The sequence below is a fragment of the Pseudorca crassidens genome, chromosome 4, assembly GCF_039906515.1.
Source record: "Pseudorca crassidens isolate mPseCra1 chromosome 4, mPseCra1.hap1, whole genome shotgun sequence".
In the NCBI taxonomy this organism is placed as follows: domain Eukaryota; kingdom Metazoa; phylum Chordata; class Mammalia; order Artiodactyla; family Delphinidae; genus Pseudorca; species Pseudorca crassidens.
In genome coordinates this window covers 14,032,714-14,057,542 of record NC_090299.1, presented here as the reverse complement: position 1 = coordinate 14,057,542, position 24,829 = coordinate 14,032,714, and the positions used below count along the sequence as shown (strand labels likewise).

General features: G+C 39.4%; 1 protein-coding gene across 5 annotated transcripts in view; it reads left to right on the top strand.

Annotated features, from left to right (window-relative positions):
- Positions 1 to 7,151: 7,151 nt before the first annotated feature.
- The window catches only part of LARP1B (La ribonucleoprotein 1B), a 130,722-nt gene continuing 113,044 nt past the window's right edge, over positions 7,152 to 24,829 (top strand). For 2 of the 5 annotated variants that reach the window (XM_067735097.1, XM_067735096.1), the window contains exons 1-4: positions 7,156 to 8,035; positions 21,317 to 21,375; positions 21,749 to 21,808; positions 23,808 to 23,982. In XM_067735097.1, coding sequence (XP_067591198.1) covers positions 7,522 to 8,035; positions 21,317 to 21,375; positions 21,749 to 21,808; positions 23,808 to 23,982 — 808 coding nt within the window. In that variant the 5' untranslated portion in view covers positions 7,156 to 7,521. Of the gene's footprint in view, positions 8,036 to 21,316; positions 21,376 to 21,748; positions 21,809 to 21,984; positions 22,030 to 23,807; positions 23,983 to 24,829 lie in introns of all 5 variants that reach the window. The other 3 variants (XM_067735094.1, XM_067735095.1, XM_067735098.1) reach the window with 3 other exon arrangements.

The following is a 24,829-nucleotide window of genomic DNA, read 5'->3' as shown; positions in this document are numbered from 1 at the left end:
TGATGAACAGTTAGGTTATTTCCAGTTAAGGGCTATTATAAAGAATGCTGCTATGAACATTTGGTTCATGTCATTTGGTGCACAAATTACTGTTGGGTAGGACTAAAATGGCCAGGTCAGAGATATGTTCCTGTTCAACTATAGTAAATACTGCCCAACAGACTTCCAAAATGGTTGTGCTAATTTATATTATGAATGTATAAGAGTTCTCATTTATCCCCATCCCCATCAACAATTTTGCTAGTGTCAGACCCTTTTTTTAATCACTCTGGTGGGTTATAGTGTTTTCTCATTGTGGTTTTAATTTTCATTTTCCTGATTTCTTTTTTTTTTTTTTTTTTAATGTGGACCATTTGCGGAGCACAGGCTCCGGATGTGCAGGCTCAGCGGCCATGGCTCACGGGCCTAGCCGCTCCGCGGCATGTGGGATCTTCCCAGACCGGGGCACGAACTTGTGCCCCCTGCATCGGCAGGTGGACTCTCAACCACTGTGCCACCAGGGAAGCCCCTCCCTGATTTCTAATAAGGTTGAACATGATTTTCATATGTTTATTCCCTATATTTTGATTCTCTCAGATGTTACACTCAGGGTGTACCACCTACAGTTAATTTTCAATAATTTCTCCTACTTAATTACATGCTAAGAATACTAAGAAAATGAGGCAAAGTGCCTAATCCCACACTCCTACCTCAACCTCTATTAGTTACTCTAGGGAGAAATTTAGAACTTGATTTCCTTCTTTATCTTACTTCTCACAACTATTAGATCAGCAAGTCCTATTTCCAAAATGAATCTTAAGTCACTCTATTGCCATATGTGCTGCCACAACTTGAATCCAGACCATCAACTCATTCCTGGACTACCACAACCACTTCTTTTTCACAGTTTAGATTTTGCCACTGCCCATCTCCCTTCATTTTCCATACTGCAGCAACAGGGGTGTTAATTAATTGCTAAAACTTTTTGGTGTCTTCCTAGTGCTCTGAGAATAAAATTCAAACCCTGCCACATCTAGAAGCCCCTGCAGGTCTGCCTTAGGCCATCTCTCCAATCTCATCCCTACCCATGCTTTGTTTATTGTGTCCTAGCTACAGTCCTCTTAGCAGGCCTTGGTAAATACACTCCCACTTCTTCCACCAAGGAGCTTACACCAAGCTCCTTTCATTTTAACAGAATACTTGTCCCAACCTGTTCCTTCTCATCCTTTAATTCTCAGTTTAAATTTTACCTCCTTGATTTGTTTTCTTCATAATACTTATCAACAATCTGTAATTATTGAGTTTGGTTTTTGTCAGTTTCCTCTAATAATAGTAATAGTAATAATAATAATAGTTGTAGTGGTAATGATGGCAGATTTTAGTTATTGACCCTGACTATCTGCCAGGTACCACTCTATGAGTTTTATTTAAAAAAAAATTTTTATTTATTTGGCTGTGCTGGGTCTTTGTTGTGGCATGCAGGATCTTTAGTTGCGGCATGAGGGATCTTTAGTTGCAGCATGCAAACTCTTAGTTGGGGCATGTGGGATCCAGCTGGGATCCAGTTCCCCGACCAGGGATAGAACCCAGGGCCCCTGCATTGGGAGCGTGAAGTCTTAGCCACTGGACCACCAGGGAAGTCCCCACCCTATGAGTTTTAAATAAACTTACCCTTTTAATCCTCACAGCAACCATACAACTAGGTACAATTATTCTTCACACTTTACAGATAAGGAAACTAAATCACAGAGAGGTTAAATAATTTGCCCTCAGTTTTACTGTTAGGAAGTGGCAGAGCTGACATTTGAACCCAGATAATCTAGTTTCAGTTTAACCACTGTGCCACTGTCATTTTTTTAAAAACTGTATGTTACAATCTGTATGTACCTGTGTCAGGAAATTAATTTAGTGCTTTTTTAGAAAAGTAAAATGGAATAGATCACATGAGAATGTACTCATTTGTAAGGATATGTACTGGTTTGTGAAGCTTTTGGTTCAATTATATGCATCAAGTCATGAGGTGTGAAAGCTGCTGCACTATGCATTCTGCCTTTCTGCGTAAGTTCGTGAACTGACCAGTTCACTAGTGTATCCCCAGGGTCTAGCTCAGTCATGGGACCACAGTAAGCACTCAGTGAATACTTATTAATTGATTAAAATTAGCTATAATAAGTTTTAAGAAGGTGACAAAAACTTTTCGCTAATTTTTCTGTCAGAGAAACTTTATTTTTTCTAATGTCAACCACTGAAGTTCATTTGAACTTGAATTTAAAGATCTCATTTGTGTTGTGCCAGTATTCATAAAGCTATACTAATATTAAATATAACTGGATAGTGTGAAGAATTCAGAAAGGTTATTAATCCTTTGTATACCCTATTGTTTGAAAATCCCTGTTCTTTGAAAACTGGAAGAGAATTCCTTGAGCTTATGCTTTTAGAGTTATTTTTTTAAAAGATTAACTATTACTTCATTATTTGTGTTATTTCAAGTTATTGTAGAAGAAAAAGACTAAATAATGTGGCGGGAAAGGCAGACAGTGTTCAGTATCAATCCTAGCTACTACTGGCTGAGAGTTTTTAGACAAGACCCAAACTTTTGAGAGAGTTCCTATTCTGTTGAACTGGTGTATTAAAACCTACCTAAAAGTAGAGAAATCTACGACTTAGGAATGGCAATCTGGTTGAAAGGTAGCCTAGATTTGTTTTGGAGCTATGTTTACATGACAAGCACAGTGTTTTTACCTATTTGTATGATACAGATAAGTAAAAAAAGAGCAAAATTTTCTAGAGGTGCTTTTATTCTCACTTTAAGATTGAAGACATCAGTTGTATTAATCGAAGGGAAGGAGCAAAGCCTTTCAAACACACAGCACTGATCCTACCTTGAAGGTTAGAGATAATTGGAAGTATTTAGTACTTCTCTGAGAATTATCTCATAATTAAAGCAGTTATTATGATAAGCAGGGCCCAAGGCTCTGCAACTGGAGGAAATGATGTTTCAGTGTATCTAGTTTAAAAATCTAGTCTTTTTTTAAGAGTTATTTTAGGACTTCCCAGGTGGCGCAGTGGTTGAGAATCCGCCTGTAGAGCCCGTGCTCCGCAACAAGAGAAGCCACCGCAATGAGAAGCCCGTGCACCGCAACGAAGAGTAGCCGCTGCTGGCCGCAACTAGAGAAAGCCCGCGGGCAGCAACGAAGACCCAACGCAGCCAAAAAAATAAATAAATTTATATTAAAAAAAAATTTATTTTATAGGAAGTTAAAAATAATCTCTGGGTTTAGTTTTATCTTCTCCTTGAACTGTAGGACTTTGAAATAGATTATATCTAATGCATTCTTTGAAACCTTTCTAGTATGCAGTACAGCTATCTGCACATTGGATTTTTACCAGCCTAACCTCAATTGCACTGGTAATAAAAACAAAGATCTTGATTGTTCTCTTGGGACTTCGATTTCCTGAGACACCAGGGGGAGGGGGAGGAGAAATGGGTTCAATCACCTGAAGACATATTAGCATACTCTAAACAGGAAAAACAAGATTCACCTTTTTAGAGGCTCATTTGAACATGTGATCATCAAGTTTGTATAATTTCTTTAGGTGTTTCATAACTTCTGAGGCCTAGAGAACCATTTTCTCTTTTTTGAAAAGATAACCCTATATCTCTGTTCTAGATTCCAGTTTTTCATTTTTTTTTTAAAAAAAGATCAGGCTTCTAACCTCAGTAATTCAGTAAAATTAAATCCACATATCCTGGTTAAGTCTATGGATTTAAAAGCAATAAAAATAGGCAGTATTATTGAGCTAAAGTCTTGGTAAGCATTTTACACATATTATCTCATGCAATCCTCACAATAATTGTATCAAATAGGTCTCAGTGGAGGCAGAGAGGCTGGCCAGTTAAGAGGTTGTAACAGTATTACAGAAGCATAAAGGCAGTTTGGAGTAGGGTGGTGGCAGTGGAGAAAGCAGGACTTTGTGACAGACACTTAGGAGGTACAATCAGTCTTGGTGAGTGTCTAGAACACTGCTTGGCAGATGCTTGAGATATCTGTAAATGAATGGATTATGGAGGGTGAGGGTTATATGGACTCCTAGGTTATATGGTGGTCCACTCACTAGGATTGGGAAAAGGGAAGAAAACCTGGTTAAAGGGGACTTCCCTAGTGGTGCAGTGGTTAAGAATGCGCCTGCCAATGCAGGGGACACGGGTTCAAGCCCTGGTCCGGGAAGATCCCACATGCTGGGAAGCAACTAAGCCTGCGAGCCACAACTATTGATCCCGCGTGCCACAACTACTGCAGCCCACGTGCCTAGAGCCTGCGCTCCACAACAAAGAGAAGCCACTGCAATGAGAAGCCTGCGCACCGCAACGAAGAGTAGCCCCCACTTGCACGACTAGAGAAAGCCCACGCACAGCAATGAAGACCCAACACAGACAAAAAATAAATAAATTTATTAAAAAAAAAAAACCTGGTTAAAGGATGTACCTCTCTCACATCCCTACTGATAATTGGCTTTCTCATCCCCATTGCCTTGATGGCAGTATTTTGAACCAATAACTTGTTTCTCCAGGCCAGATGGGGATCCTACCCAAGGGCAAATAATCCATAGGATGGATAATGATTTGTGTGATCGGGCTACAAAAAATAAAGTCTTTCTTCGATGATTTTGAACTAAGAAGCAAAGGAAGACTCTTGCAGAGTAGAGGCCAGATGACAAACTAACGGGGCTTCAGCAATGGCAAATTAGGTCAGTCAGGTTCCCATCAGATACCAGATGGAAAGCTCAAACTAAATAATTTGAAGAGAATTATTAAATTATTTACAGAGGTGCAGGTAAGAGTCGGGGAAACCAACAAGGGATAATGCAGTACCCCAAGGACTAGCAGTTATTACACTTAGGCCTGAAGAAGCAAAGGGAAGGATTAGAGATAAACTGTACAGAGAAGGTTCTGCAGTCAACCCTTGGTGACCCATCCTGGGGAATAAGGACTATGACCCCACTATCTTCTGGCCTTGAATCTCCTGCCGATACTTCCCACTACCTGAATCCATTGAGATACCAAGCAGAACAAGGGATTATCGTAGGTGTAATCTGGGAGGGTCAGCCCTCCCTGACACAGAGCAGGGAAGGGGTGGAGAACAGACACGGAGGGGCAAACAGAAGATAGGTGAAGTTGTTTCCAAGAGGCAGTTACGTGGAAGCAGGAGTTAGTAATATGTGTTTTAAAAAGGGAGAACAAACAGCCAACTCCCTTCACTGACATTAGTGGCACTGCACTACAGTGAAGATACCCAAACACCTACTGTCCAGTTCTTTGCAGACCTTTTGAGTACACATTTACCCTCCAGTTCTTCTCTCCTTGGAAGCACAACCCATTGCCAAGAAAGTCCTGTGTTTGGTCAATAAAGCATCTTTATGATTTTTCACTTAAAAAAAAAAAACCAAAACAGCAACAAACAAAACCACCAACCATAATTAGGTAGCCCATATGACTCTAACTTCAGGAACCATTCCAAATACCCTTTTTCTCAACTGAATCCACGTCTTTAATCCACGTGTATTTAAATAGATGGTAAAATAGAAAGTGTTCTCTGAGTCATGTGGAGTGTGAATTTGTTGCCAGGCTTTTGTAAAAGAGTCAAGCATTACCTGGCGAGACTCCAAAAGGCTGATTCTAGCAGGAAGAGCACTTAGTTGGTAGTTAAAAACACAGGGCTTCACCAATAAGAGAGCTAGAAAAGATGGCGCCTCTCTGGGAATACACTTAGAGGTGGAAGCACAGTGGAAAACAAGAAAGGCTTTATTGTTTTTAGTTGTAATGTGCGAATAGTTTATTAGCCCTAGGAAAATAAGGAATTTATGCCTAGTACAACTTTTGAGTAAACAAAAAAAGAAAGTATCTCGCGTTTAATGTGATTGAAGCAAGACTCATGGGAGGGGAGTCCTGTACACATTTGGCAGTCCTTAAAGGAAGCCAGGAGGGACCCATTGCCAAGTCCATACAAATGTCAGGTACAGATATTTTCAGGGGGTTGGGGGGGACGGTCCCTCAGGGAAAACTTTTTTCACCTAGGTGAACCCATTTTCGGCGACCTAGCACGGGAACAGAAACATCATTAACTCATAAATACACGCATATGAAACCAATATCACTCATCTGACTGCCAAGTAGAAAGCTCTCATTGCATTTTAAAAATCAAAATATATTTGTACCTTTTTAACATATATCCATTCCAGGAAAAAGTATTTGGAGCATGGTTAATTTGTAAACAAGTGTTCTCTACAAATTCAAAAACATGTGTATAAAGTAAACAACAAGGACCTACTGTATAGCACAGGGAAGTATATTCAGTATCTTGTAATAACCTATAATGGGAAAGAATCTGAAAAAGAATATATATATATGTATAACTGAATCACATTATAAAAAAAAGACACACAAAAAACCTCATAAAATTGTTTAAAAAGCCGGCGAAGTATTAACAATCTGTTTTACTCCATACGACTTTAGAAATACTTCGGATCGTGGTTGGGAATAGGGGCGGGGAAGTGCACTAATCCTAGTGCCGGGGCAAAGGTTTCATAACTTTACCTACAGATTACACTGTTTTTATTTTGGACGCGGCTCAATATTACAGGATGACCGCAGTGCCCCAAAGCGCCGGGGGAAACGTTTTCACGGGGAGACGCGACAGACGCAGGGGACAAGGTGGCTCGGTGGTGGTACCCAGGCCCATTCGGGAGCCGCCCAGCGTCGGTGGCCAAGATTACCCACCTCGCCAGGAGTCAACTGCACTTCAGGGCCTGGGGCAAAGCGACCCCACCGCCCGCCCCGAGCCACGTGCGCAGCACACCCCGCCCCTCGCTCGCAGCCGGCGGAGCGAGGCGCGAGCCCGTCGCTCGGTGCGCGCCCCGCCCCTGCGCCCGCAGAGGGGGCCGCCGTAGCCCGCGAGCCGGGGAATCGCCCAGTTCGTTCTCCTTCCCTCTCGGCTGGCCGCTGGGGCGGGGCCAGCCCTCAAGCAGGGCGGCACCCTGGCGGGGTCGTCAGTCAACCACCGAGGGCGGCGGCCCGGCGAGGGCCGGAGCCGGTGAGCGGCCACGTCACGCTCCTCCGGGAGGCCCCGCCCCTGCTCCATCCTTTCGGACCGCCCCCTCCACGCCCCCGGCTCCGCCTCTGACCCCACGAGCAGTTACTGGCTCTGGGAGCGCGAGCCTACCTGACGCTGCTAGAGGTACTACAGCTTCGCGTTGCGGCGTTTGTGCCGCAGCCCGCGCCAAGTGAGGGCTCCCGGCCTCCGGCTTCGGCGCCCGGCGCGTGTTGGCAGGCTCGAGGCTCGCGCCGCTGACGCGGGTTGGGCCGGCGGGCGGTTAGCGCCCCGTTCGACGCCGGGAGCTCCGCGGCCTGAGCCGACGCGGGCGGCCGGGCTCTCGGGTTCTCTTCCCCAGGCCGGAGCCAGTCAGTGTCCCGGCGGAGAAACGGGCAGCCGGGCTCCCTGGCCCCGGGCCGCCCCCGGCTGGGGCGGCTGGGGCAGGGGGACGATGTCTGCTCGCGCCCGGGTGCCCGCCGCTCACCCTCCGGAGGAGCGGCCCGCGGTACCAGCTGAGAGGGAGTCGCTGTCGGCCGCGGCGAGCCGGCAAGCCGGGAAGCTGCCCCCGCCCGAACGGGAGGGCAAGGAGGCGGCGAGGGAGGAGAGGAACGCGCTCGCCACCCGCACGGGGGCGCGGGGAGAGCCTTTGCCGGCGCCCGTGCTGGGACACAGCGTGCCTCAGGCGGCCGTGTCCGTGAAGCCCCTGGCGCTGCACCTGGCGCACAAGGCGCGCGGGCCGGGGGGGCCCTTCGGCTGGGAGCCGCCGCCACCGCTGCCTCGGGACCCGCCGGCCGAGGACGCCCGGGAGGAGGAGGCGGAGGCGGCAGGCTCTGAGGAAAAGCTGCCGCCGTCGCCGCCGCCGCTGCCGCGGAAGGAGAATCCCTGGACCAAAAAGCCTCCCCAGCACCTGTCCCCCGCCGGGACGGGGCCGCCGCCGCTGCCCCTACTGGAAACCCTCGAGGCAGGTCTGTGGTTCCTCTGCGGTGGGCACCGGGAGGGTGTGTGCCGGGGCGACTCGCGTGGCGGCGATGCTGGCGGGGGGCTGGGGGAGGGGCAGGCCTCCGTTCCCTGTCAGTCGGAGGTGTTTCGTTCCAAGGTGTCATTCACTCTGCCTGTTTACATAAATGGACATCTGGGAAGGGAGCAGCAGGAAGAGGTGGGACCTCGGGTTCTCCTTGGCTGGTGGGGCACGGCGGGGGTCACGGAGCTGAGCCGCTCGGCGGGCACAGCCTCAGTTATGTCTTACCCCACGTGTTAGTGACATGGGACGGCTGACTTTAGGTAGGTGTTGCAGTTCATCCTATAGAAAAGCTTCTGTAGACTTTTTAAAAAGAGGTGAAGCCAGTCGGAGCAAGGGGGTTTATATGTTAAGTGGAAGAGCAATTGTGAATTTTTTATTGTGAAATAATTGGTAAGCTGAAAATTTCAGTGTTTTCAAAACCGTGCTAAGTAGTCATATTAAAAATGAGATGCTATACTGTAGTTGCTACTCAAAAGCTTTGAGTTTATGACTGTGGTGGAAACTGGTTGAAATGAAATAGGATAGTTGACGAGAGAGTGAATTGCACATTAGGTGAACAGTAGTCTTCTGACATTCAGTTAGCTCACCTCTCTAGGGGAGGTAAGATTATGCCACTGCATTTGAATGCTGACCAATGCAGTATGGCCCTTGGTGCTTTATTTTGGTTATAGCAACTGCAGGTTTTTTTTTTTTTTAGTTTAAGTGGAAATACTAAATAAACCGAAGACAGAAACCAGTATCTCCTAGTTTTGCTTTCTAATTAAATTGTAGTAAATTAATTGAACTTTTCATATAGAAATTACAGCTGTTTACGTACAAGTCTTCACTCTTCTTAAAAATTAAAGGTTAACAGTGGAACAGGGAAAATTCAAGCATGTTTACAGGGTTGTGAGGCTCAAAAGAGATAAAGGAAATGGTTAAATATAAGGTGATTGTTATAGACACACGTATTGCAGGTATAGAGGTATAGTAACATTTCTTCCAAGGAACTCCAACAGAGTGAGATAAGTGGTAATTGGTTTGCACAGTAATACTCAAATCATTTTTTATAATGCTGTGGTACAGTATAACTTTATTTAAACAAAAGTTATTTTACAGCTGAGGTCTGATAAATGGTTTTTAAATCATCATTCTTGATAAATCTTAACAGTTGCAGAAAAAGCTGCTTAAAATTTTGCTCTGAATTTAATACTGCCACCAGTCTCTCCTAGCTGCAAAGATCTATTTGTTTACTAGTATTAATAACTGAAGAGAACAAAAATCTTAAAGGAAAATCTCTATAAAATTTAGCAAAGAGGGCTTCCCTGGTGGCGCAGTGGTTGAGAGTCCACCTGCCGATGCAGGGGACCACTGGGGTCCTTAATCTTTGTTGGAGATTAAGAACCAGGTGATTCTTGATGTATGGTGTGGTTCATGGGGTTTTTAATTTTGCTGATGTTTCTCTGTAGGCAACATTTCTGTTCTTGGAATCTATTCTGTGCCCTCAGGAATACGGTTCTTCATATGTGGAGTGCTAGAGGAACTTTACAGCCTCTCTGCAGTACTGACTCTATACTTCTACACAACTTCTATTAGTAATTGAATAACTTAGGTAACTTTCATAAGAGATTGTTGTGTAGAAATTCACAACTTAGGTTCTAGTCCAGATAGTGTTACTACCTAGCGAGTTGACTTTTGTGAAGATTTCTAGGCCTTGTAAATGAATGAAGTGGGTATATTTTCTTTCATTTCTTAATACCAGATTGCCTTCTATAACCTGGGTCTGCCGGCTTCCTATTTTCCTAAGCAAATTTGCAACCTCAAGAATAATGAAATGGGAGCAGAGGACCTTTAGGGTCCAGAGACCAGAGTAGGTGCAAACTAGGGGAGTGTTAAATTAGTACAATAATCTTATTAGTAGGAGGCCTATGTGATTTATCCTATAAACCAGGATATTCATGAGAGGGAAAGAGGATATTAATTATGCTGTAATAACAGAATTAAACTATGTTTTTCCTAACCAAACCTGGATTTACTGTCACTCACTCAATGAGGTACAGGAATTCCATCCATAAAATTTCACCAGAAAGTTTATTACCAGAGATAGAAACATAGGAAATGTAGGGAAGTATTTAAGGACTTGTAATCATGAATTTTCTGTTAGAACCTGCAGTTCTGACTGAACTGCAGGTGAGGCATTCTTCAGACCTTGTGACACACTTTCCTCCACTTTTGGGATGATTTTGGCTTGTGTATTGCTGTTTCTGGTAATCCAGATAAGGTCCTCTTTTCAACCAAAGCCTGGCCCACAGGAGAGGCCTAGAATAGTGTCACTGCAGTTTTAAATTCCTGTCAGGAGACTGGAAAGAATTGTCCCCCAACCCTTGTTTAAAGTAGTTGTATTTATTTTGGAGACCTTTATTAAAATCACAGTACGGGATTTATGAATCACTTACCTGTACCCATGGTTACATTTTGCATATTAAAAATCAGTTTCTAATACAATTTTAATTCTTTTACACACAAAAACGATGTATAAAAATATTGATTTTGGGAGTTCCCTGGAGGCTTAGTGGTTAGGATTCGGTGCTTTCACTGCAGAGGCCCAGGTTCGATCCCTGGACGGGGAACCATCCCGCATGCTGCGAGTTGCAGCCAAAATACAAAAAATAAAAATAAAATGATTTTTTTTCATCTTTTTCATCCTTAGTCTTCTTGACCCCATCAACCTTCTTTTCTCCAAGTGTGCTTCCCAGAAGCATCAAATAAGCTTACTGTAACTCTAATAACATTTTAATTGTTATGTAAATGATACATAAATATGTTCTTGTAAAAAAGGAACTTTTGATGTTCCCTTCAGAAAAAAGATAGTCATGTTACCAGTTTACTGAATATCCTTTCAGTCCTTTCTATAGTGTTTTGTATATGTGTTTAGAATATTTTTAAAGTTTTGGTAGATCTTTTATTTTTCTTCTTTACAACTAGTGAGTTTTTTATTCTTTAAATTAGGTATAATTAACATTAGTTTCAGGTGTGCAACATAATGATTTGAGATCTGTGTATACATATTGCGAAATGATCACCGTAAGTTTAGTTAACTACCACCTACATACTTAGTTATAAAATAATTTTTTTTCTTGTGATGAAGTTGATCCTTTTTAATCTAAACTTTAAAAAATTGCTGAGAAGTGGTCCATAAATATAACTGATGTAGTTAATTTAGCCATTTACGTATTGATCAACATCTTGGTTGTTACAAACATTTTTATGCATGCCTTTTATCCTAGAGAAAATACATATCTGATTTTCTCTAGGAGAGAAAAGTGGAATTGTTAGGTCACAGTGCATTTGTTGACAAGTTGCTCTTGAAAATGACTACTAATTGATACTCCCACTTTCAGAGTACGAGAAGTAAGTAGGTTTTTTTTACATGTTTTTCAAAAATTTTGTTTTATTTATTCTTTATACAGCAGGTTTTTATTAGTTATCTGTTTTACACATATTAGTGTGTATATGTCAATCCCGATCTCCCAATTCATCACACCACCACCCCCCCAACCCCCTGCCACTTTCCCCCCTTGGTGTCCATACGTTTGTTCTCTACATCTGTGTCTCTATTTCTGCCCTGCAAACCGGTTTGTCTGTACCATTCCTCTGGGTTCCACATATATACGTTAATATACGATATTTGTTTTTCTGACTTATTTCACTCTGTATGACAGTCTCTAGATCCATTCACGTCTCTACAAATGACCCAATTTCGTTCCTTTTCATGGCTGAGTAATAATCCTTTGTATATATGTACCACATCTTCTTTATCCATTCGTCTGTCGATGGGTGTTTAGGTTGCTTCCATGACCTGGCTATTGTAAATAGTGCTGCATTGAACATTGGGGTGCATGTGTGTTGTTGAATTATGGTTTCCTCTGGGTATGTGCCCAGTTGAGGGATTGCTGGGTCATACGGTAGCTCTATTTTTAGTTTTTTAAGGAACCTCCATACTGTTCTCCATTGTGGCTGTATCAATTTACATTCCCACCAACAGTGCAAGAGTGTTAGCTTTTCTCCATACCCTCTCCAGCATTTGTTGTTTGTAGATTTTCTGATGATGCCCATTCTAACTGGGGTGAGGTGATACCTCATAGTAGTTTTGATTTGCATTTCTCTAATAATTAGTGATGTTGAGCACCTTTTCATGTGCTTCTTGGCCATCTGTATGTCTTCTGTGGAGAAATGTCTATTTAGGTCTTCTGCCCATTTTTGGATTGGGTTGTTTGTTTTTTTAATATTGAGCCAGATGAGCTGTTTATATATTTTGGAGATTAATCCTTTGTTGATTCGTTTGCAAATATTTTCTCCCATTCTGAGGGTTGTCTTTTCGTCTTGCTTGTAGTTTCCTTTGCTTTGCAAAAGCTTTTAAGTTTCATTAGGTCCCATTTCTTTATTTTTGTTTTTATTTCCATTACTCTAGGAGGTGGATCAAAAAAGATCTTGCTGTGATTTATGTCAAAGTGTGTTCTTCTTATGTTTTCCTCTAAGAGTTTTATAGTGTCTGGTCTTACATTTAGGTGTCTAATCCTTTTGAGTTTATTTTTGTTGATGGTGTTAAGGAGTGTTCTAATTTCATTCTTTTACATGTAGCTGTACAGTTTTCCCAGCACACTTATTGAAAAGACTGTCTTTTCTCCATTGTATATGCTTGCCTCCTTTGTCATAGATTAGTTGACTGTAGGTGTGTGGGTTTATCTCTGGGCTTTCTATCCTGTTCCATTGATCTATATTTCTGTTTTTGTGCCAGTACCATATTGTCTTGATTACTGTAGCTTTGTAGTACAGTCTGAAGTCAGGGAGTCTGATTCCTCCAGCTCTGTTTTTTTCCCTCAAGATTGCTTTGGCTATTCAGGGTCTTTTGTGTCTCCATACAAATTTTAAGGTTTTTTTGTTCTAGTTCTGTAAAAAATGCCACTGGTAATTTGATAGGGATTGCATTGAATCTGTAGATTGCTTTGGGTAATATAGTCATCTTCACAATATTAATTCTTCCAATCCAAGGACACGGTATATTTCTCCATTTGTTTGTGTCATCTTTGGTTTCTTTCATCAGTGTCTTACAGTTTTCTGAGTACAGGTCTTTTACCTCCTTAGGTAGGTTTATTCCTAGGTATTTTATTCTTTTTGTTGCAGTGGTGACTGGGATTGTTTCCTTAATTTATCTTTCTGATCTTTCATTGTTAGTGTATAGGGATGCAAGAGATTTCTGTGCATTAATTTTGTATCCTGCAACTTTACCAAATTCACTGATTAGCTCTAGTAGTTTTCTGGTGGCATCTTTAAGATTCTCTATGTATAGTATCATGTCATCTGCAAACGGTGACAGTTTTACTTCTTCTTTTCCAATTTGTATTGTTTTTATTTCTTTTTCTCCTCTGATTGCCGTGACTAGGACTTCCAAAACTATGTTGAATAGTAGTGGCGAGAGTGGACATCCTTGTCTTGTTCCTGATCTTAGAGGAAATGCTTTCAGTTTTTCACCTTTGAGAATGATGTTTGCTGTTGTTCTGTCGTATATGGGCTTTATTATGTTGAGGTAGTTTCCCTTTATGCCCACTTTCTGGAGAGTTTTTTTCATAAATGGGTGTTGAATTTTGTCAAAAGCTTTTTCTGCATCTATTGAGATGATCATGTGGTTTTTCTTCTTCAAGTTGTTAATATGGTGTATCACATTGATTGATTGGCGTATACTGAAGAATCCCTGCATCCCTGGGATAAATCCCACTTGCTCATGGTGTATGATCCTTTTAATGTGTTGTTGGATTCTGTTTGCTAGTATTTTGTTGAGGATTTTTGCATCTATATTCATCAGTGATATTGGTTTGTAATTTTCTTTTTTTTTTTTTTTGTAGTATCTTTGCCTGGTTTCTTATCAGGGTGATGTTGGCCACGTAGAATGAGTTTGGGAGTGTTCCTTCCTCTGCAGTTTTTTGGAAGAGTTTGAGAAAGATGGGTGTTAGCTCTTCTCTAAATGTTTGATAGAATTCACGTGTGAAGCCATCTGGTCCTGGACTTTTGTTTGTTGGAAGATTTTTAATCACAGTTTCAATTTCATTACTTGTGATTGGTCTGTTCATATTTTCTATTTCTTCCTGGTTCAGTCTTGGAAGGTTATACCTTTCTAAGAATTTGTCCATTTCTTCCAGGTTGTCCATTTTATTGGCATAGAGTTACTTGTAGTAGTCTCTTAGGATGCTTTGTATTTTGGCAGTGTCTGTTGTAACTTCTCATTTTTCATTTCTAATTTTATTGATTTGAGTCCTCTCTTTCTTGATGAGTCTGGTTAAAGGTTTATCAATTTTGTTTATCTTCTCAAAGAACCAGCTTTTAGTTTTATTGATCTTTGCTATTGTTTTCTTTGTTTCTATTTCATTTATTTCTGCTCTGATCTTTATGATTTCTTTCCTTCTACTAACTTTGGATTTTGTTTGTTCTTCTTTCTGTAGTTCCTTTAGGTGTAAGGTTAGATTGTTTATTTGAGACTTTTCTTGTTTCTTGAGGTAGGCTTGTATATCTATAAACTTCCCTCTTAGAACTGCTTTTGCTGCATCCCATAGGTTTTGGATCGTTGTGTTTTCGTTGTCATTTGTCTCTAGGTATTTTTTCTTTTCTTTTTTTTTTTTTTCTCCCTACGGTACGCGGGCCTCTCACTGTGGCCTCTCCTGTCGCGGAGCACAGGCTCTGGATGCGCAGCCTCAGCGGCCATGGCTCACGGGCCCAGCCGCTCCGCGGCACGTGGGATCCTCCTGGACCGGGGCACAAACCCGTGTCCCCTGCATTGGTAGGTGGACTCTCAACCACTGCGCCACCAGGGAAGCCCTCTAGGTATTTTTTGATTTCCTTTTTGGTTTCTTCAGTGATCTCTTGGTTATTTACTAACATACTGTTTAGCCTCCATGTTTTTGTGTTTTTTACGTTTTTTTCCTTGTAATTGATTTCTAATCTTCTAGCGCTGTAGTCGGATAAGATGCTTCATATGATTTCAGTTTTCTTAAGTTTACGGAGGCTTGATTTGTGACCCAAGATTTGTCCTATCCTGGAGAATGTTCCATGTGCACTAGAGGAGAAAGTGTAATCTGCTGTTTTTTGGATGGAATGTCCTATAAATATCAATTAAATCTATCTGGTCTGTTGTGTCATTTAAAGCTTGCGTTTCCTTATTAATTTTCTGTCTGGATGATCCATTGCTGTAAGTGAGGTGTTAAAGTCCCCTACTATTATTGTCTTACTGTTGATTTCCTCTTTTATGGCTGTTAGCATTTGCCTTATGTATTGTGGTGCTCCTGTGTTGGGTGTATATATATTTATAATTCTTATATCTTCTTGGATTGATCCCTTGATCATTATATAGCGTCCTTCCTTGTCTCTTGTAACATTCTTTATTTTAAAGTTTATTTTATCTGATATGAGTATTGCTACTCCCGCTTTCTTTTGATTTTCATTTACATGGAATATCTTTTTCCATTTCCTCACTTTCAGTCTGTCTGTGTCCCTAGGTCTGAAGTAGGTCTCTTGTAGACAGAATATATATGGGTCTTGTTTTTGTATCCATTCAGCAAGCCCGTGTCTTTCTGTTGGAACATTTAATCCATTCACGTTTAAGGTAATTATCGATATGTATGTTCCTATTACCGTTTTCTTAATTGTTATGGGTTTGTTTTTGTAGGTCCTTTTCTTCTCTTATGTTTCCCACTTAGAGAAGTGCCTTTTGCATTTGTTGTAGAGCTGGTGTGGTGGTGCTGAATTCTCTTAGCTTTTGCTTGTCTGTAAAGCTTTTGATTTCTCCATCAAATGGGAATGAGATCCTTGCCAGGTAGAGTAATCTTGGTTGTAGGTTCTTCCCTTTCATCACTTTAAATATATCGTGCCACTCCCTTCTGGTTTGTAGAGTTTCTGCTGAGAAATCAGCTGTTAACCTAATGGGAGTTCCCTTGTATGTTATTTGTCGTTTTTCCCTTGTTGCTTTCAATAATTTTTCTTTGTCTTTAATTTTTGTCAGTTTGATTACTATGTGTCTCGGTGTGTTTTTCCTTGGGTTTATCCTGTCTGGGACTCTGCTCTTCCTGGACTTGGGTGACTATTTCCTTTCCCATGTTAGGGAAGTTTTCGACTATAATCTCTTCAAATATTTTCTCAGGTCCTCTCTCTCTCTCTTTTCCTTCTGGGAGCCCTGTAATGTGAATGTTGTTGCGTTTAATATTGTCCCAAAGGTCTCAGGCTGTCTTCATTTCTTTTCATTCATTTTTGTTTATTCTCTTCCGTGGCAATGAATTCCACCATTCTGTCTTCCAGGTCACTTATCCATTCTTCTGCCTCAGTTATTCTGCTATTGATTCCTTCTAGTGTATTTTTCATTTCAGTTATTGTATTGTTCATCTCTGTTGGTTTGTTCTTTAATTCTTCTAGGTGTTTGTTCTTTAATTCTTCTAGGTGTTTGTTAAACATTTCTTGCATCTTCTCGATCTTTGCCTCCATTCTTTTTCTGAGGTCCTGGATCATCTTCACTATCATCATTCTGAATTTTTTTTCTGGAAGGTTACGTATCGCCACTTCATTTAGTTGTTTTTCTGGGGTTTTATCTTGTTCCTTCATCTGGTACAAAGTCCTCTGCCTTTTCATTTTGTCTATCTTTCTGTTAATGGTTTTCCTTCCACAGGCTGAAGAATTGTAGTTCTTCTTGCCTCTGCTGTCTGCCCTCTGGTGGATGAGGTTATCTCGCTTTTTTTTACATTTTTTTAAGGCACTCATTTACTGTAGCAAAATGCCATTTTATGACATTTTCCCCTTAAATGTAATAAAACATGTGATTCATGACTGTCAGTGCGTTTTCTTAATTAAAGCTTTGCTAAAGATTATGGTCATGAGTAAAATTGCCCATCATACTGCAGTTTTTGTTTTCACTATCCAAGCTCTTAAAATGAATTCCTCGTCTATTAGGAATTGTTTCCTTATAGATTAAGATATTAGAATAATGTTCAAAGAAGTTGTATAGTGGCTTACTAGTGATGTTTGAAAAATGGATATGTGAAAATCACACACTTGTTCATGTATGGTTATATATACTTGGAGCCACTGGTAGCTTATATTTCTTAGGTTTCATCTGCCTGAAAAAACTTTTTTTAATTAAAATTTCTTTATATTTTAATTTTTAGGTTGGCTTTGTTTTTCAGTCTTAGGTTTTTTCTAATGATATGCTAGGAGGGCGGTTTCCTCCATTTTTGCTGGAACATGGGAAAATGAAAATATTGTTTTCTTTTTTTAGAATAAATTTATTTATTTTATTTTTGGCTGTGTTGGGTCTTTATTGCTGTGCACAGGCTTTATCTAGTTGGAGCGAGCGGGGGCTACTCTTCGTTTTGGTGCGCAGGCTTCTTATTGTGGTAGCTTCTCTTGTTGTGGAGCACGGGCTCTTAGGCCTGTGGGTTTCAGTAGTTGTGGCTAGCAGACTCTAGAGCCCAGGCTCAGTAGTTGCAGTGCATGGGCTTATTTGCTCTGCCAGGTGTGGGATATTCCCGGACTAGGGCTCGAACCCATGTCCCCTGCATTGGCAGGCGGATTCTTAACTACTGCACTACCAGGGAAGTCCTGAGGTCATTTATTTAAATACAGTTATCCGTAAACCTACAGTGAACATTTTTCTTTTTTTTGGTGGGGGGACCGTGCTGCTCAGCCTGCAGTATCTTAGCTCCCCAACCAGGGATTGCACCTGTGCCGACTGCAGTGGAAGCATGGGGTTGTAACCACTGGGCCTCCAGGAAAGTCCCTGCAGTGAACATCTCATACTGACATCATTGTACCTTGTGTTGATTACCAGATAATTTCGCAGAAATGCAATTGTTTCATTAAAAAGTAGATACATTTTATTTTACTTTTTAAAAATTTTTAAATTTAAAAATTTAAATTTTTAAATTTTTAAAAATTTTATTGGATTATAGTTGATTTACAATGTGTGTTAGTTTCAGGTGTACAGCAGAGTGATTCAGTTATATATATACACATATATTCATTCTTTTTCAGATTCTTTTCTCATATAGGTTATCACAGAAGATTGAGTAGAGTTCCCTGTACTATACAGTAGGTCCTTATTGGTTATCTATCTTATAAAAAAGTATATATATTTTATTGTTATTATTATTATTTTGGCCATGCGGCTTGCGGGATTTTAGTTTCCTGACCAGGTAATGAACCTGGGCCCTTGGCAGTGAGAACGTGAAGGCCTAACCACTGGACTGCCAAGAAATTCCCCAAAAAGTATATACGTTTTAAATGACAGATTACCCTTAAAAGATTCTACTGCTTAATACTCATTCCAACAGCATGAGAGAAATGTCCATTTATATAAGCTGGTCAGTGCTTGGTATTCTCTGTTTTGTCAGAATGATAGGTGAAAACTGTTCTGTTTTACTTTACATTTCTTAGTACAGTTGAGTTAGCATTTCATATTTGGCCACTGGTATTTCGTTTGAATCATCTCTTTATTTTTTACTCAGATTTATTTATTTTTTTTAAAAGCTCAGTGTCATTCTTTTAACAGAAAAAGAGTGGGTTGATGAGGTGGTCTAAGAGTAGCACAAAGGACTTCCTTATGTGGAACTTGGAATTAGACAAATGTGTTCACAGTTGGCATTGCACATCTGCATGTTCCCCTTCTCCCTGTCTTAGGGAGTCTGCCTTGTGAAGTTGACAGCATGAAGGAGCAGACCAGAATGCTTGCTTTTTGTGGACAGCTAGCTCCCAAAGAAAAGGGCGGAAAGGTGTTGGCTTTGCAAGTCAGTTCTTTTCCTAAACTCATTAATCAGGAAACTTACTGTTTCTGTGGGAGGAATTCGGACTTGGGAACAGGAATATTCCAGGAAAGTCTTCCTTTTAAAAAAGTAAATTAGGGGTTTCCCTGGTGGCACAGTGGTTAAGAATCCGCCTGCCAATGCAGGGGACACGGGTTCAATCCCTGGTCCGGGAAGATCCCACATGCCACGGAGCAACTAAGCCCGTGCACCACAATTACTGAGCCTGCTCGCCTAGAGCCCGTGCTCCACAACAAGAGAAACCACTGCAATGTGAAGCCCACGCACCACAACAAAGAGTAACACCTGCTTGCCACAACTAGAGGAAGCCCGCGTGCAGCAACGAAGACCCAATGCAGCCAAGAATAAATAAATAAATAAATAAGCAAACAAACAAACATTTTAAAAAAAGTTATTAAAAAAAAAAGAAATCACTTTCCTATCCCAGCGTATCCAACTACATTGGCCAGCATAATTTGTCAAATAACTTTTAATGAGAATAAATTACAGTATTGATTGTGTACTTAATGATACTTGATCGATAAAATGTCAGAATTATAGAGGCCACAGAGTTAAATGTGCACTTTTTTCCCATTGTATTTCCTGAGGAGGTGTTAAAGTTGAGAGAGTAAAATTTAAACAAAAATCCAAAATTTTTGAGTTCAAAAGAATTTATTGAAATCAAAATCTCTCTCCCTTTTATTTTTTTAATTTGTTTAATATTTGTTTTTTAAGGATTTCTTTTGATATGGACCATTTTTAAAGTCTTTATTGAATTTGTTACAATATTGCTTCAGTTATATGTTTTGGTTTTTTGGCCAGGAGGCATGTGGGATCTTAGCTCCCTGACCAGGGATCGAACCCATGACCCCTGCATTAGAGGGTGGATTATTAATCACTGGACCACAAGGGAAGTCGATTTTAAAGCAATAGAAAGATTATTAACTCATGCTCAAATATTTTTTGGTTTGTAAATAACATTTAATATTGAAGTTAAAAAGTTTTATTTTTATGTGGTCAGAATAATTTTTTAAATTTCTGACCTTAATTTTGTGATTATTAATGTCTAATTGATTTGTAATAAAACTCGCTTATGTGGCCTATCCCTAAATACTTTTCAGTACATCAGGTAGTTTGTATAAGGCTGTGTTTTGTAACCACCAGGCACTTAATTTACTTGACTTAGCAATGTTTTGGGACATGTTTTCTACTTTGTTGAGGGAAAGGTCTTTCAAATGTTCTATACGGTATAACTTCCATACAATATACGTTATATTTACAAAATATACCTCAGTCAAATTCTAATGTTCAAATATTGTTTTTGTTAAATTAGGTTTTTTCCTGCTTCCCTTTTTTTTCTATCTGTCCAAATTTTTTTTCTGTATCTTATTTTTGTTAGTGAAGTATTTATCCTTATGCACATTGACACATATGTATACACTTATTATGTGTCCCTAAAGTATAAACAAGTATAAAGCAAATACCCATGTACTCACTATTCTGCTTTAGAAATAAAATTACTACAATATTCAAGATCCCTGTGTGCCCATCCCTGGTGATGTCTTCATCCTTCATCAGTCTTCCTTTCATGAAATCTTATTTGAATGTTTCTGGGTTTTAACTCAAAGATTACTTTATTTTAGTCTATGAATTGGTCATTGCCACGATTTTTGGGATTCATGTTTTGCTGAATTACTATGTTTTCTGTAGCTGCAGATCCCATGTTTTTTCTGCTTTTTAATATTTAGGTCATGTTTAGCTAGATGATCATCATGGTAGATAATGAATCAAGATGCAAGACACTGTAAAGCTTCATTACAATGAAGACTATATTTGTCAATCTTTGTGTTCTTATTCAAGAGGGACAAGTGATGATACCATGATAGTCTTGTACAAACTTTTACAGAGATCGCTTCTATTTTTTATGGCTTGGATCTAGATATAGCCTATTACGGTTGCCAAACTTTGTTCTCTGACGACAAATAGTTTGAAGTGTTCTGATTTATTTTCTGCATGCTCCTTGATGCATGTGAATGTATTTATATGTATATATAATATATATAGAAAAATGTATTCCGTTGTGAGTTGATTCACTAACTTTACTGTATTAAAACATGTTATATTGCTAATTTTTCCGTGTTACATTCTATTAGTGAACGGATTGGTCTATCAGTTCAGTGTAAGTAAACTTAGTATTTTCTACATCTTGATTTGAACACTGAAGACCACTTTGAATCTACGTTTGAAATGTAGTTGATTTCTTGTTAGGAATTTGAGTCTCAGAACTTTGGATTTTGTTGAGAAAAATTATTCCACTGACTTAACTGAAATTGGTTTGTTATTTTGTTAAATATTTTGCATGATGTGGTCGTAAAAACAATTCCATGTTTTTTTGTTTTGTTTTGTTTTAGAGCTCAGTTCCCCCCAGATTATAAAAGCAGGAAAACTCAAGACAAAGAAATCCAACAAGGTATGTCATGACAAGAAATAGTTTTTAACTATTTTGAAAGGAACTCCTCTTAGATTATTGTGTATTTTTCTGTTCTATCATTGATGTTAGTTTAAAGTTAATATACTAGAAAATTGTAACCTTTATCCAAATCCCCATATGCCTCTGTTATCCTGTCTCTATCAGTTTAGTCAAGGTCATTATTCATGCCACAAGTTGGATCGTAAGACATTCCTCTTGCTGTGTTCTGTTGTTTGGAGAAGGTTTTGCGTTATTTTTGCAAATGCCTGCATATAATTGAATGAGGGTGATTTTAAAAATTGCTTTCACTTTTAGAAAATATTTTTTCTACTTAAATTTCTAAATTGCAGAATAACACTTATTTACCTCTTAGGCTAGTGATTTCAGCGATATGTCGAACTGGCCAACACCTAGTGAATTAGTGAACACTGAAGTGAGTATTGTTTTAAGACTTCTTTTTTTTTTTTTTTAAATAAAGGGAAGGTATTCTCATTTTAACATGCTGAATTTATTTTTCTTCAAATTTAGAGAATTGCATTAATAAAATACCCATTTTTCAGATACCTTGATTTCATTCATCACATTGCCTTCATCTGGTTGTATTCTCAGGACCACACATTTGGAAAGGATGGGGTACCATGCTGTCAGCTTCACGTAATGCCTACAAATAGATTACTTTTTAATGTGTCTAAGTGAAGCCCATTTTGTGTTTCAGAATGTATTCTATATATGTTGTCTTTGAGTTACAGTCTTTTCAATGTGTTGAAGTCCTAACTGTCTATATACACATGCATATATATGCATATATATCATATCAAGAGATGTTCAGTAAATGGATTTTTAATTTATCTATGAAAGAAGTTCTAAAAGATGTTCTGGGATATTCTATCAAAAGTCTTTTTAGAGAAGTAGTATATATGGTATCTGGTTACGTGGTTTCATTTGACACTGTACATCTTGCTATTTGTAATTTGTGCAGAATTATTGGTGTGTAGTTTAAAAACTATAAAACTAGTTAACTATAACTATAAAGCAACTTAGTTGTATAAATGACATAATAAACTGCACATATATAAAGTGTACAGTTTGATACGCTTTGACCTATGAAACCTTTGCCACAAACAAGATAATGAACTTAATTTGTAATTCTTCCTGTCACATTCCACCCCCTCACCCCATCATCCCAGACAACCACTGATAAGCTTTCTGTCACTTAGTTAATTTGCATTTTCTACAGTTTTTTTTTTTTTATTGGAGTATAGTTGATTTACAATGCATTTTCTACAATTTTATGTAAGTGGAGTCATACAGGATGCATCCTTTTTTTTTTCTGGCTTTCATTTAGCTTAATTGTTTTGAGATTTATTTATGTTATACGTATTAGTAGTTCATTCCTTCTTATTTTCTGGGTAGTACTACATTGTATGGATATAACGCTGTCCATTCACCTATTGGTGGACATTTGTGTTGATTCCAGTTTTTGGCTATTAAGAATAAAGCTGCTATATCAGGACTTCCCTGGTGGTGCAGTGGTTAAGAAGCCACCTGCCAATGCAGGGGACACGGGTTCGAGCCCTGGTCCGGGAAGATCCCACATGCCGCGGAGCAACTAAGCCCGTGCGCCACAACTACTGAGCCTGCGCTCTAGAGTCCGCGTGCCACAGCTACTGAAGCCCGTGCACCTAGAGCCCGTGCTCCACAGCAAGAGAAGCCACACAATGAGAAGCCCACGCACCACAACGAAGAGTAGCCTCTGCTCGCCACAACTAGAGAAAGCCCGCGTGCAGCAACGAAGATACAACGCAGTCAAAAATAAATTTATAAAAAAAAATAAAGCTGCTGTATAAACATTTATGTACAAAATTTTGCATGGAATAATGCTTTTGTTTTTCTTGGGCGTAGAATGGTTGGATTTTATGGTAGCTATTTATTTAACTTTTAAAACTACTAAACTTTTTATTCCACCAGCAGTGTATGAGAATTCTAGTTATTCTGTAGCCTCACTAATACTCTATGTGGTCAGCCTTTTAATTTTAGTCAGTCTAGTAGGTGTATAGTGTTATCACACTATAGTTTTTAATTTGCATTTTTCTAATGATGTCAAGCACATTTTCATGTACATTTGTCATCACTATATCTTTTTGATGAAGTGTCTGTTCAACTCTAGCCCACATTTCAATTGTTTTCTTGTTACTGCATTATAGAGTTCATTATATATTTTAGATACAAGTCCTTTTATCAAATACTTAGCAAATATTTTCTTCCAGTTTTTCAAATGACTTTTAACAGTGTCTTTTGTAAAGTAGTTTTTTAGTTTTGTTAAAAGTTGTCATTCTTTTTGCGATATTTAGGTAAGGTGTTACCACAGATTTTTGGATATGTTAAGTGAAAATGTTCATGAAAATTATTTCATTCAGAAAACCTTTTTGCAGTGTCAGAGTGTCATCAGCCTAGGAAATAAGAAGCCACAAAACAGAAAAGAAAGAGAAGACAAGGTTGAAAAGAGAAGTAACAGTGAAAGCAAAGAAAGCCGGGAAACAAAATTAGATGGTCCTGGTGAAAATGTCAGTGAGGATGAGGCTCAGTCAAGTAATCAACGAAAGAAAGGTTAGTTTGTTTACATCTTCATTTTGATTTTTAAGTTTTTGAAGAGAGTTGTAGTAATGAAGAATTGTATTTAATCAGTTGATTCCTGGTAGTCACCAGTTAGTAGTTTGGATTTCTTCAGGATACCATCTACAATGGTAACTGATTTTCTTTTGTAGCATTTCTGAACTATGAGACTTTCCTCTCTATGTTTGACTTGTATTTTATGTAAGAATGGATTTAAATTCCACCTATAGAGGTGGGTGTAGATATATTCTTGGAAAGTTGTATGATAACTATTGTTTTTCAAATCTGCATTGGAATGGCTCCCTTTTTTTCAGGAAATTTTGAGAAAATATTTTTCTGAGACAAAATTGAGAACAATCTTGGTCAACTCTTTTTCCTCATTGCATTCCCCCATTACTCTTTGAAGGAAAAAAATATTGTCTTTACATCCTTTTCCATATTCTTTTAGGAACTTCTCATGTGTCTAGGGACAGATTATGATTTAATTGGTAAAAGCATATTCTCATTCAGTGTTCTGAGTCTCAGTAAAAGTGTCTTCAGGGGTTTTTAGGCAGAAAAGTTCTTTAAACTGTCAGAAGGTCAGTAGCTGAGGCAAAGTGAACTCTGGGGAGAGGGCAAGGGGTGCTATTGGAGAGGTAGGAAAGGTCCATGTTATTCAGGGCTTTGGTAACTTGGAATTGGTATTTTAAGTACAGTGGGAAGCCATTGAAGCATTTTAATTCTTGGAGGTGATGGGGCATGGGAGGGGACATTTCATGATGAAGTAGTTGCCAGCCAACTTCTTTAATAATGGAACTAACAGTCTGCCGTGTACTGAGCACTTACTTGAATTTTTTCTTTT